General features: G+C 52.7%; 1 protein-coding gene across 4 annotated transcripts in view; it reads right to left on the bottom strand.

Moving 5' to 3' along the window:
• Positions 1–7,656: 7,656 nt before the first annotated feature.
• The window catches only part of LOC102398845 (SAP30 binding protein), a 33,700-nt gene continuing 27,444 nt past the window's right edge, over positions 7,657–13,912 (bottom strand). For 2 of the 4 annotated variants that reach the window (XM_044938581.2, XM_006045261.4), the window contains 7 exons: positions 13,292–13,383; positions 12,437–12,497; positions 11,703–11,754; positions 10,674–10,732; positions 9,824–9,904; positions 9,456–9,540; positions 7,657–9,242 (listed from right to left, as the gene is read on the bottom strand). In XM_044938581.2, coding sequence (XP_044794516.1) covers positions 9,061–9,242; positions 9,456–9,540; positions 9,824–9,904; positions 10,674–10,732; positions 11,703–11,754; positions 12,437–12,497; positions 13,292–13,383 — 612 coding nt within the window. In that variant the 3' untranslated portion in view covers positions 7,657–9,060. The remainder of the gene's footprint in view (positions 9,243–9,455; positions 9,541–9,823; positions 9,905–10,673; positions 10,733–11,702; positions 11,755–12,436; positions 12,498–13,291; positions 13,384–13,912) is intronic. The other 2 variants (XM_044938582.2, XM_006045262.4) reach the window with 1 other exon arrangement.

Genomic DNA, 13,912 nt, shown 5'->3' with positions numbered 1-13,912 from the left:
TCCATGGTCCGCAGCAGAGGCCTCTGAAATGAGAAGCCCTCACACCGCAGCTAGAGAGTAGTCCCCACTCGCAGCATCTAGAGAAAAGCTCGCACAACAAAAACCTAGCATGGCCAAAAATAAATAAATAAAATCATATGTCATAAAAAATGACTAGGGGGACTTCCCTGGTGATCCAGTGGTTAAGATGCAAGGGTCCAGTGCTTCAAATGCAAGGGGCGCAGGTTCAATCTCTGGTTGGGAAACTAAGATCCTACATGCTGTGCAGCACAATCCAAAAAAAAAAAAAAAAAAAAAAGACTAGGAGAGCAGGACTTTGGCAGCAGTTGAGAGGTGAGACGTGCACCCTGAGAGGCCCTCAGAAGACAACCCATGAGGTCCCTCAGGTTTCTTCAAGTCTGGAATTTCATTACCCAGAACCTGAGTATGGACCTGGGTGGGGGGGGTGGTCCATGAATCATCTGAGATCACGCGTGAAACTCAAGGTGTATCTGACACGGGAATGTGGGTTTGCCGGGAAAAGGATCCTTTGATTACACTGAATTCCCAAATAGGTACTGGTCCCCAAAGGGTTAAGGAGCTTTGTACTACATATTACTTCTATATAAAAAAAAATAATAAGACAAAACCCCCTATTGTCTGATTCTGCAGCCTTAGGGCCAGAGTGAGCCTGGTATGTAGTGGGGTTTCCTTCTGCAGACTTTGCCAAAGAGCCGAGGTCCCTGAAACAGAGGTCCAGGAACCTCAGATGGCAGCTCCCACCTACCCACGCTCATTCCACGGCCTCAGGGAGGCCAGACTTGCTCCCTCATTAGTTCAATCATTTATTCATTGACAAGCATTTAACGGGCTCTTAAGCCAGGTGCCGGGGATCGCAGAGGAATGAGCCACACCACCTGCTTGCTTCACGGAACTCACAGTTTAAACCATGGGCATCCGAGGTGGACGGCATATTCTCCAGGGATGCGCCTACTTTTTGCTTGACCGTGTACATCAGTTACGGTACCCGTTTCTATAAAGAAACAACTTAAATGATAAATGGACAGTGGATGTGTGACCAGAACAATTTGGTGACCCGTCTAGAGACCTTGTATTAACCCCCACCACAGTTGACTGTTTAATCTTTCTTACTCCTAAAACAGTCTCTCCTCTCTCTCACCCCCAAACATTGACTTAAAAAAAAAAAACATTTTATTTATATATTTTTGGCTCTGCTGGGTGTTTGCTGCTGTTCGGGCTTTTCTCTCGCTGCAGGGAGCAGGGGTTACTCTCTAGTGGTTGTGCAAGTGTTTCCCATCGTGGTGGTTTCTCTTGTGGAGGGTGAGCGGGCTTAGGTAGTCGTGGTTCCCTGGCTCTAGAGCACAGGCTCAGTAGTTGTGGTAAACGGGCTTAGTTGCTCCTTGGCACATGGGATCTTCCTGGATCAGGGATCAGACCTGTCCTCTGCATTGGCAGGTGGATTCTTAACCACTGAGCCACCAGGGAAGCCCTCCACTATTTTTTGCTTGACCATGTATGTCACTTACTGGACGAGTGGTACCCATTTCTATAAACAGCTTAAATGATAAATGGACAGTGAATGTGTGACCGGAACAGTTTGGTGACCCGTCTAGAGACCTTATCTCAACCCCCACTACAGTTAGTGTTTTTATCTTTCTTGCCCCTGGAACAGTCTCTCCCCTCCCCCACCCCCAAACATTGACCTTTTAAAGAGATTGGCCAGTTGACCAGAAGAAGGTCCTACTGTCTGGATTTGTCTGGTTACTTCCTCATGGTGTTATTTGACTTGATTTTTATCCTCCTGTAAACTGGAAGTTATGTCTAAAAGCCTGATTAGATTTACAGTTTCTCAGCAAGGATGGTCTTAGGAGATGCTGTGTTTTATCGGATGGCACAGGATGTTAGCTGCCTCACCATCTCTCTTAATTGTAAAAATGCATTTTCACTTCATGATTAAGAAGTAGTTAAGAGGGGGTGATGGTGTTTTGTCATCCTGCCCTTTTCCCAACAAACTTTCACTGAACAGTTCTAGCATCCATTGTTGATCCTTGCTTGAATCAATTATTCTTTGGGGGTTGAAGAGTAGACTTTCTGTTTCTATATTTAATAAAAGGTATTCTTCAAATTAAAAAAAAAGGTTTCCTTCAACAACTGGGAATGAATTATACATATCCAAAATACAGGGTAAATATCTTTTCTTTTTGAGTTATAGAACTTTAAACAATTACTATTACATTACAAAACCACCCCAAAGATTTTTTTTAAATTGTAGTAAAAACATAAAAATTACATCATAATCAGTTATTTATTTAGGCTGTACTTCGTGGCTTGAAGAATCTTAGTTCTCTAACCAGGGATTAAACCCAGGCCAGGGCAGCGAAAGCACCAGACCACTGGACTGCCAGGGAATTCCCTTAACCAGTTTAAACGTATAGATCAACAGTGTTAACTATGTACACGTTGCTGGGAAACAGATTCCCAGAACTTTTTCATCTTGCAAACTGAAACTGTATACCCATTAAATGGCTCCTCACTCCCCCAACCCCCGGTTAACTATCATTCTATTTTCTGAATCAGTGATTTTGACCACTCTCAGTTCAGTTCAGTTCATTTCAATCACTCAGTTGTGTCTGACTCTTTGCGACCCCATGGACTACAGCACTCCAGGCTTCCCTGTCCATCACCAACTCCTGGAGCTTGCTCAAACTCATGTCCATCGCGCCAGTGATGCCCTCCAACCATCTCATCCTCTGTCGTCCCCTTCTCCTCCTGCCTTCAATCTTTCCCAGCATCAGGGTCTTTTCCAGTGAGTCAGCTCTTCCCATTAGGTGGCGGAAGTATTGGAGTTTCACCTTCAGCGTCAGTCCTGCCAATGAATATTCAGGACTGATCTCCTTTAGGATGGACTGGCTGGATCTCCTTGCAGTCTAAGGGGCTACTGATACTCTAGTGCCTCATCTGATTGGAATCACACAATCTGTCTTTTTGTGTTTGGCTCATTTCACTTAGTATAAAGCCCACAAGCTTCCTCTCTGTTGTAGCATGTGGTGGGGTTTTCTTCCCTTAAGGCTGAATAATATTTCATTGTATGTATAGACCACATTGTTTTTATCCATTCATCTGTCAATGGACATTGGGTAGCTTCCTCCTCTTCAGTTCAGTTCAGTTCAGTCGCTCAGTCGTGTCCGACTCTTTGCGACCCCATGAATCGCGGCACGCCAGGCCTCCCTGTCCATCACGAATTCCCCGAGTTCACTCAGACTCACGTCCATCGAGTCGGTGATGCCATCCAGCCATCTCATCCTCTGTCGTCCCCTTCTCCTCCTGTCCCCAATCCCTCCCAGCATCAGAGTCTTTTCCAATGAGTCAACTCTTCTCATGAGGTGGCCAAAGTACTGGAGTTTCAGCTTTAGCATCATTCCTTCCAGAGAAATCCCAGGGCTGATTGTAAATTAAGCTGCTATGAACATGGGTGTGCAGTCATTATCTTCCAGATCTTGCTTTCAGTTTTATTGAATATAAACCCAGAAGTGATGGACCGCGTGGTAGTAGTCCTATTTTAAATTTTAGAGGCCCACCATACTGTTTTCCATAGCAATTGCATAATTTTATAATCCCATCAGCAGTGCACAAAGGTTAATTCTTTTAATTCTAATTTTCAGAGTAAAGAGCTGATATATTCAACTTGAATGGTGGCAAATACATTTTTTCTGTTTTTTCAAATCAAATACCATGCATGAATGGATTTTCACTTATCCAGTAGTTTACACTGGTGATGTTCTGATATAATAAGCAAGATATGTTTGGTTTTTGTCTATGGTTCATGGAAAAGCTCCGGAGCGATATAAGTGAAAGGAGAGTCTTTGTTATTCATAAGAAGCCCCTTTCAAAAACAACAGAGTTTATGTTAATGAGGTGACTTTTGGAAAGCCACTAAGGTTGGGGGCACTGGTTGCCAGGGGAACCAACCACGTGTTGAAACTTTCAGCCTCAATACTCCCCCACCCTCACCCCAACCCCCAACCTCCAGAGAAGGGGGACGGGTTAGAGATTGCCTTCCTTCTCCAAAACAATGTCCAATGATTTAATGAAGCATGTAATGAAGTGTGTGCGCGCTCAGGTGTCCAGTCATGTCTGATTCTTTGTTACCCCATGGACTGTAACCTGCCAGGCTCCTCTGTCCATGAAATTCTCCAGGCAAGACTACTGGAGTGGGTTGCCATTTCCTTCTCCAATGCATGAAAGTGAAAACTGAAGGTGAAGTCACTCAGTTGTGTCCGACTCCTAGCGATCCCGTAGATTGCAGCCTACCAGGCTCCTCCATCCATGGGACCTTCCCGGCAAGAGTACTGTGGGAACCCCCAATTTACAGCCAGTCAGTTGGAAGTTGGGGAGGCCAGGACTTGCAATTGGCTTCTGGGTAGGAGACAGTCTTATGGGATGGAGCCCCTTTCACCTCTGGGGTTGGTGCTGACTCTGGGCAGTTGGCATTAGAAGTGCTTGGTTGTGAAAAGCCCACGCACTTGGTGTGAGAGCTTAGCAGTGTACAGTCAGCAAGGGAGTTTTTCCTTTTTCACAATAATTAGTCAGCGGGAGGTCTTTTCAAACCAGTTCCTTTGACCTTTGAAACCCTCCTTGCAGTCCTCCCTGCTTTCTGGGGCACACTGGAGCAGTTCCACTTAGATTTCTGGATTAGCCCTTTCTCTGCGAGCAGCCCTGGTTCCTTTTTGGGAGGGAAGGGCAAGATTCGGGTGCTACATGTGCTCCTTGCTACAGGGGGCCAGCCATTGCTTCTGGGTCCTTCCGAAGGACATAGCTGATTTGAATCATGAGCTCATATTGATAGTTCCAATTCAAATTTAAAATGAGTTTTCTTTGTCTCTTTCCTCTCTATACTTTTGGTTTTGTATTTCCTCCCTGTCTTACACAAAAGCATATTCCCTGCACTGTTCAGCACCTTGCCCTTTATTTCTCCTGAGGACCATTCCAAATCTGGTCACAGAGACCTTTCTTATTCTTTATGTTCAAAGGACCTTGACTTTTTTTTTAATTATAAAGATTTTATATTTTTGGTCACAAGGCCTGTGGGATCTTAGTTCCCTGACCAAGGATCGAATCTGCACCCCCTGCAGTGGAAGTGTGGAATCTTAACACTAGACCACCAGGGAAGTCCCTGGAGATTTTCAACATGCATAAAGGCGTTCCTTCCCATTAGGGAGAACACCCACACCCTTTCTCTGCAGGTGTGTATCTCTGCCTTGCTCCTGCCTTAAATAAACAAACTGTTTCTCTGTATGCACCTCCCACACCCTGATTTAAAAAAAAAAGAACAACAAAAAAACCCCTCATGCATAAAATTAGAGAGTGCAGGGACTTCCCTGGAAGCCTGATCTAGTGGTTAAGATTCTGTACTCCCAAGGCAGGGGCCATGGGTTTAACCCTCACCTATCTGGGAACTAAGATCCTGCATGCTGCATGGTGTGGCCAGAAAACGCCACCTCCATCCCTTGCATCACCTGGGCTCTTATCTCACGCCCGGCACTTGGGACGGTGCTGCTGGGCTGTGTGGACAGATGCTGCAAGGCAACAGTGTCATCTGAGATGCAAGAAAGATTGGGGAGCCCCGAGAAAGGAGCGACTAACGCCCGGGGGGAATCAGGAAAGCATTAAGACAATCTGACCTGCATGAGAAACGCTGAACTGGAAGAAGCACAAGCTGGAATCAAGATTGCCGGGAGAAATATCAATAACCTCAGATATGCAGATGACACCAACCTTATGGCAGAAAGTGAAGAGGAACTCAAAAGCCTCTTGATGAAAGTGAAAGTGGAGAGTGAAAAAGTTGGCTTAAAGCTCAACATTCAGAAAATGAAGATCATGGCATCCACTCCCACCACTTCATGGGAAATAGATGGGGAAACAGTGGAAACAGTGTCAGACTTTATTTTTGGCTCCAAAATCACTGCAGATGGTGACTGCAGCCATGAAATTAAAAGACGCTTACTCCTTGGAAGGAAAGTTATGACCAACCTAGATAGCATATCCAAAAGCAGATACATTACTTTGCCAACAAAGGTCCATCTAGTCAAGGCTATGGTTTTTCCTGTGGTCATGTATGGATGTGAGAGTTGGACTGTGAAGAAGGCTGAGCGCCGAAGAATTGATGCTTTTGAAGTGTGGTGTTGGAGAAGACTCTTGAGAGTCCCTTGGACTGCAAGGAGATCCAACCAGTCCATTCTGGAGATCAGCCCTGGTATATCTTTGGAAGGAATGATGCTAAAGCTGAAACTCCAGTACTTTGGCCACCTCATGCGAAGAGTTGACTCATTGGCTAAGACTCTAATGCTGGGAGGGATTGGGGGCAGGAGGAGAAGGGGACAACAGAGGATGAGATGGCTGGATGGCATCAATGGACATGAGTGAACTTTCGGGTGAACTCCGGAAGTTGGTGATGGACAGGGAGGCCTGGCATGCTGCGATTCATGGGGTTGCAAAGACTCAGACACGACTGAGCAACTGAACTGAACTGACCTGCAATTAAGAAAATCTTCCAAGTGTCGGTGCTGAGGTTGGGAGTGAGAAAGTTGGGAGGAGCCAAGCATGGGGGTGTGGGGGGTGGGGAGAAGGAGGGGAAACGCTGGAGGGGTGATGAGAATGCTGGTGGCCTTGCCTGCCTGGCTGAAGTGGGTTCTCTCGTGGTCAGTGGGAGACCACGTGACTAGGTAAGAGCTGGGGGGCAGGAAGATGCTGGCCAGACTGGAGCTTGGATGGAAGAGTTCGAGTAAGCAGATGAGGCGAGAGCAACTGGGGGCCGGGGCAGCAGTGACAATGATGGGGAGGGGTTCCTGAAGTGGCCCACAGGATGCGGGGAGAGCATGGGGGTCCAGGATGCAGTGGCAAGCCCGGGGTAATCCCGATGTCAGCACCCAAGATGGGGACCTTGGGGAGAGGGTGGGGATGTGTGGGTGGGCGGGAGTCGAGTTCAGCTTGGACAGGCTGTGAGCAAGGACAGGGCACTTTGGGACACCCAGCCTTCAGAGAAGGCTGAGAACCTGCTCCTGTGGCTCAGTGGGACTACAGTGGGCAGGCACTAGACCCGATTCACAGGAGAGTTAACCAAAATTCAGCAGGACTAAAGACCTTCACCCACTCACCAGGCTAGTAAGTGGAACAGCTCTAACTCCAGGCTGTCCAACTCCCAGACTTCTCTCCCCAGGGCCCTTGTGACTGGGGCCCCGAGGGGGAATAGCCATTACTGATCGGATGGCTCGGTGGCACGTCTGGGAGGGCCTGGAGGACAGTCGAAGGCCATGATCCAGGCGGATTTTATCATCTCTAGAGGGTGCTTCCCTCCTTGGTCTAAAACAAGGAGGAGCTGGACTGATCAATAACAAGCCTGGATAGAGTACTCTATAAATGTATCCCTGGGGGCTCAGTGCTGTTAGCCACTACTGCCTGATAATGCAGGAGACACAGGAGACACAAGTTCAATCCCTGGGTTGCGAAGATCCCCTGGAGAACAAAATGGCAACCCACTCCAGTATTCTTGTCTGGGAAACCCCATGGACAGAAGGGCCTAGTGGGCTACAGTCTGTGGGGCTGCAAAGAGTCAGACATGACTGAGCAACAAGAGCGATGCATAAATCATCTCGTAGGTTCCTCACAACCAGCTCAAAAAGCTTTATTACCATGATTTGACAGAGAAGACTTACAGAGCTAAAGGCCTGAGACACACGACTCAAACACAATTTGTTTTAACCTGGGCTCCAGAGCAGAGGTGCTGACTCCGAGGTCCCAGCTGCTGCCACATGAGCTCCCTGGGGCCCTGGCGGAGGCTGCAGGCGGGAAGCCCTCTCTCTCTCTCTCTCGAGGGCTGCGAAGTTCCTCAAAGGACAGGGAGACCTGACCTCTTCTGCAGCTGGGGATGTGTTTGTGGGGAGGGGGCAGGGGTGGCTCCATCTCTACTCTGGGGGCCGCAGGGCTGGGTCGTCACACTCCCCCAGTCATGCCCCAGCATCCGGTGCCTCCTGGGGACCACTTTTCTGAACCCCTGCCCACTCCAGGGAAGCAGGTCAGCTCTTCACAGCCTGGTTTCCTTCTCTGACGCTCGGCCCTTCCGCTGGTGGGGAGAGAGCTGCCTGAGAGCAGGAAAAGCACTCTTTTCCTCCAGACCCAGGGCTCCATGCCTGGCAGCTGCTGGGAAATCTGTTCTGGCCCCAGAGGAGCCCAGTGGCCACTGGCGCTGCCCGAGGGCTGCTGTGGGGCAGAGATAACAGGCGCAGGAAGGGTGGGGTGGCGGATCCTCCCAGGAGCTGGACTTTATGTAAACAATGAATGGCTGCCCAGCCAGGCCAGGAGGTGATTCATCTCCCCACTGCAACCTGCCCCCTCCCTGCGAGGGTCAGGGGTCAGCTCCCGCCCTTCTGGTGACTGGTGAGACTTCAAAGGCCAGGGTGTGTCCAAGAGGTGGTTGGAGGAGGGCTCAATTGCGCCCAGGGGAGGACAGGCTGGGCTCCTGACAGCTGGTGGGGTTCAGAGCTCCAGGACCAGGGCAGCGGGAGCCCGGGCCTTCCCCCCTCTACCCCTGCCTGCCCGTGCCAAGAGACGTTCACTGGGAATGACCGAGGTGACTTCTCGGGCCACCCCCTCTGAGCCGGCTGCAGGCTGCGGTCACCCTGCTGTCAACCCCGAGGTGAGGATCCAACCGAGAAGACGAGAGGACACTTGAGTTTTCACATTTGCCTGAAAACAGACTGTGAAGAGACCAGGGCATCCGAGACGCCGAGACGTGAGGAACGCGGCACTTTTAATCCGGCGCAGACCGCGTGGCGGGGGCGCCGTCCACAGAGCCCTGCTCTTCTGCAGCCCCGTCTCTTCCAGGCCAAATGCCACCCGGGGCTCCTCACAGGGAGGAGGGAGGGGAATGGGTCCCAGTCCTGAAATGTACAATGTGGAACCTCCCAGGAGGCCGCGGTCTCGTCAGGTCCCAGAGTGGCTCCTCCCCTCCATGGAGGGGAGACTGTCCAAGCCACCCTAAGCCGGTCCCTGGGGTCCCTCGCGTCACTGCTTGGCCTTCTTCACGATGGTGCCCACGGCAGAGATAACCGTGGTCTTGGAGCCGCTGGCGCTGGTGGTCACGGTGACAACAGCTGGCAGGGTGGCCGTGGTGGTGAGGATGGTGGGCTGGGCTATCGTCGTCACCGGGATGGCCGAGTCCCACTTGCTCTTTCTCTTCTGGGCGTCTGGGGATGAGGCCAGAGAGAAGTCAGGGCGCACCCAGGCCAGTGGTCTGAGACCAGGGAGCAGAAACGGCAGGCCACAGCCCCAGGAAGCCGAGGGCAGCCGGGGAGCCGGCACCCACCCCAGGCCCAGAGCGCCACGGCCCTGCTCCCGCAGATAAGGCGGGAAGGCCCTGGCTGCGGCTGCGGGGGAGGCGGGGAGCGGAGCCGCGGTACCTGCGACGGCTGTGCTGGCCGTGGTGGTGGTGGTGGCCGTGGCGTTGGTCGTGGTGCCCTTCTTGGTGCCCGTCACAAACTCAATCTGGGGGTGAGAGGGACGATCGTTAGTTAGGACCTGCGCACAGCACGCATCCACATCTTTTTGCCAGCTGTCTGCTCCTGGGGGACAGGAGGCAATTTGGCACTGCACGAGGGAAGCGCTGAGAACCAGCTGTGACTGTCCAGCAGGGGAGGCGTTGGAGAGGCGCCTGGAGAGGACGGTTAATCCTCGGAAGAGAGCTTCCCGCAGACACCGGGCCCCTCCCGCCATGGCCATCTCTGCGCGTGCTGGGGCACCCCTGCCCGCCCAGGCCCCACCCTCACACCTCGGGGGAGGCGGTGCCCATGCGCACAGGGGAAGGACAGCTCCGGCCCCCAGGTGCTGCAGACACGTCCCTGCAACAAGCCTGGGGTTTGGAAAGGGGGAAGGAGAGAGAGTTGGGAAATTCAATCAAGGGTTAAGAATGAGGACCCCTGATCGCCCCAGCACCAGCTCCCAGAGAGATCAACCCTGTGGCCCCAGGGAGGGGGGCAGGGGACACACGTCCTGGAGGCCACATGTGCTGCGGGAGGAGGACCAGGCTAAACCGCAGGTGGAAGGGCGGGTGTCCTGCAGCTGTGTTCTCTCTCTGAGACTCCGGTCAGAAAGGGCACAGCGCAGAAACTTGGTCTCACGGCCAAGTTTCGGTCCCCTGAAGGACCGAGACCAGAGGCAAGCAGCACGCTCAGGGTCCTGACGTGAGGGGTCACCTGGCCACGGGAGGCACACTGAAGCACTCAGGCGGGCTGCAGAGGCCAGTGCTGGAAGCCAAGAATGGCACAGACCAGAGCGCCCTGGGAAGGACATACTTCCTCCGTTCAGGCCTAGGAGACTGCTGATGGGCCCAAAGGGAGAAAGCCCCCAGGGCCCGGCAGCTATAAGGGTGTGTGGCGGGGGAGGGGACATAATGCAGCCAACATTAAGTCCCGAGAAACCAAGTGGAAGCAGCCCAGGAAGCGTCTTCAAGCTGAGTCACGGAGGCTTAAAATCCAGCACATCTAAGGCTGCTCAGAGTGTCGCCGGGTGATGAACCAGCGGTGGGGGGTTGGGGTAAGGGAAGCCCCCTGGCTCAGCCTGCAGGACCCATGCACCCCAGACAGCTGCCCCCTTCATCAGGACGTCCGCCCATCACTTACTTTGGTTCGCTCCTTTTTGGCCTTTTCCAACTTGTCCATTTCAATCTTCTGGGCTTTGGCTATGAAGACAGGACAGGCAGTTACAGAGCAGCGGATTAACAAGAAGGTAATTCGGGCCAAAGAAGCCCGGACGGCTGCCTGCCGCTCTCCCGGGGCTCCTGCTTGCAGCATCGCTTTGTGATGGGCAGTCACGAGCCAGCCCTCAGCCAGCACGAAGCCGGGCCTCACAGTCCAAAGGCCCCGACGCTGGGGCTGCACACCGTCTGGAGGGGTGAGCTGCTTCTGGGCTCCAGCCACGGGGGAATGCTGGCCTAGGGTAACCACCTCCTCAGCAACCGGGATCTTAGATTTGCACTGTTTCTTTTCTGGCCTGGCTGCACGGCACTTGGGATCTTAGTACCTCCACCAGGGAATCGAACTCGAGCCCCCTAGAGTGGAGGTGCGGAGTCTTAAGCACTTGACTACCAGAGAAGTCTCTGGATTTTTAGATAAAACACTAGCAATGAATTCAAATTAAAGCAAGACAGAACTTATAGGGGCCCAACAACACACACCCACGGGCCAGATCTGGTGGTCCACGGGCCGCTGGTTTGGGACCTGGCACCCGAGGGAGTGGGCCCCTTGAAATTCCTCCCGGTTCTCCCAGCCAGGCCCCTGCACAGAGCTGCACTCCCGCCTGCCCCCTGCCTGGGACCCGTCCACACCTGCTGGGCCAGCCTCTGTGCACCTTCAGACCTCGTTCGGACACGGTGTCCTCCACGAGGCTGCCCACCCTCCCCTGGCCCCTGGTTAGGTGGCCCAGCCTGCATCTTCATCACTCCACTCGTTATTGCTGGAATCACTCCTTTGATCCTGTCTTCTTCGCTGTGTTGTAAGCTTCTTAAGTCAGGGATGGGGGTCTGGATGGTTCAAGGCTGCATCGTCAGCTCCTCAAACATGGCCGAACACGGAGGACACCCTGAAACCTGTGTTGCCTAATGACTGGAGAGACAGATGGATGGGTGAGCAGGCAGATGAACGGCTACCCACCTAATGCCTCATAGTAGGAGTCTTCAGACCAGCCGTGGGGGTCAAACATATCCTGAAAAAGAAAAGTTCAAAGTTGCTGCTGCTGCTGCTAACTCGCTTGTCGTGTCCGACTCTGTGCAACCCCAGAGATGGCAGCCCACCAGGCTCCCCTGTCCTTGGGATTCTCCAGGCAAGAACACTGGAGTGGGTTGCCATTTCCTTCTCCAATGCATGAAAGTGAAAAGTGAAAGTGAAGTCTCTCAGTCGTGTCTGACTCCTAGTGACCCCATGGACTGCAACCTACCAGGGCTCCTCCATCCATGGGATTTTCCAAGCAAGAGTACTGAAGTGGGTTGCCACTGCCTTCTCCGTCAAAGTTGCAGAAAGGGCCAATAAATGGAAATGACTCAGAAACCACATGCTTCTCCCCAAGTCTTTCCATGGATCTTCCTGGCCTGGAGTCTCCGGCCTTCCAGGACAGGGAGGCTCAGATGCCATCCCGTCTCCAGCCAACCCTTCTTAGGACAGTGAGGGCAGAAAAGCACTGTGGACAGGCTGATCTACACGGCATGGCAAGTCCACGCTAGCCCAACCAAGCAGAGGCCCCCGGGCTCAAACAAGGGAGACGGGGACGGCTCTCCTCTGCTGGCAGCGTGCCACACGGACCTTTCAGTGGCTCCAGGTTGAAGCCAGTGGAGAGGGCACAGGGCCCTGGGTCTCCTCCCTCACCCGCCGCCTCTGCAGGTGGCACATACCTTTGGATAGTTGGTGCCGAGTTCGTCAATTGCACAGAACTGGATGAGCTTCTCATAGATGCTGAAAGAAGAAGACCACAGGGCGCTGAGCGGGCCTGAGCCGAGGCCCTGCATAGCACCGGATTCCAGGAGGTCAGAGCCATTTAGCACTTGCGTGCAGACCAAGTCTTTAGCCCAGTTGAACTATTCTAAACAAGTTTCCAAACAGGAGGGCAAAAGTCCACTGACTTGACATTAAAAGTCACTTCTGGCCTTCCAACCTTCCACAGAGAGGGACTGGGGCCAGCGGCCAGAGCGAGTATGGTGTCAAGATGAGGTTTCAACTGGACAGCAGACCTTCAGTCTGTGGGGCTGGGTTGGGGCCTCCCCATTTAGGCCCACAGGGGCAAGGGCAGCTCTCGCCAATCAGCACACGAGGCTCTTTCCTGGGTGTGTCACTTGCTTGAACGCTGGACAGAGTGAGACCAAGACACAGGTCTGTTTGTCAAACCTGCATACAGAATCAACAACTTTCTAGAGGTAGGAGGACCTGGGGTGACCATCTAGACAATCCCCTCCTCGTACAGCTGAGGACACTAAGGCCTCAGATCATGCGCTCCAGGAGGAGGGAATGAGAGCCCAGGCAGAACCACCCAGCCCACGTCTTGCGGCTTCCCCTCTGCACCTGCTGCACGTGCTGCCTGGTTCTTCAACGGCAGACGAAGCCTCAATGAGGTTAGCGCAGTCCGGGTGACGGTCCCTTTGGGCTCAGCTGGGATCTGAGCAGGGCCTCTCCCTGCACCTCTCTGGGGGCATTCCTGTCCCCAGTCCAACATCACCTCCCACCGTTCCCCTGCTGGCTCACAGAAAACTCACCTGGGATTCCGAAATTCCTTCTTCCTCTGGATAATGTAGTTCATGTCCATCCCCTCCTTTATCTTCCGTTCATAGAGCTTCTGGATCTTGTCCTACGGAAAGGGGACAGAAAGACGATGGTGACGGAACCCCTCGCGATCCCAGCCTGTGGTCATGTGCTGTGGACACGAGGACCTGGGGGAGCCACGTGAAGCCCTGCTCCGGCCAGACGGTCTTCCTCCACCCAGCGCAGACGAGACAGACGGAGACCAGTCTGCTTTCGCTGTGCTTTCACCTGATCCCCTCTGGGTGGTCAGCAGCAGGAGGAATGAGAAGGTGGAGCTAGAGAAGCCATGGCGAAGACAGTGAACAAACCCCCACTTGGGGATCAGCTACTGAATCATCTGAAGAGGAGCTTCAAGAGTTAGTGTTGACAGGTGGGGGCTGAATGCTGGATTTTAATTTTAACATGGGGTTAAGACCCAGGAGACCTGGGAAGGCAGGAGGAGAGGTGTCACAAGCCTCCCCAGTGTCCTCTGAGGGGAGGCTCACAGCTGGCCAGTCCTTGCCACTTTACCAAGAGACACTGCTGGGGGTCAAGAGCCAGTTTCTCATGCAGTCTCCCCTCAAGCTCTGCTCTGG

This window comes from Bubalus bubalis, chromosome 3, assembly GCF_019923935.1.
Source record: "Bubalus bubalis isolate 160015118507 breed Murrah chromosome 3, NDDB_SH_1, whole genome shotgun sequence".
In the NCBI taxonomy this organism is placed as follows: Eukaryota; Metazoa; Chordata; class Mammalia; order Artiodactyla; family Bovidae; genus Bubalus; species Bubalus bubalis.
The sequence above is the reverse complement of the archived record's forward strand: the minus strand, read 5'-3'. Positions and strand labels throughout refer to the sequence as shown.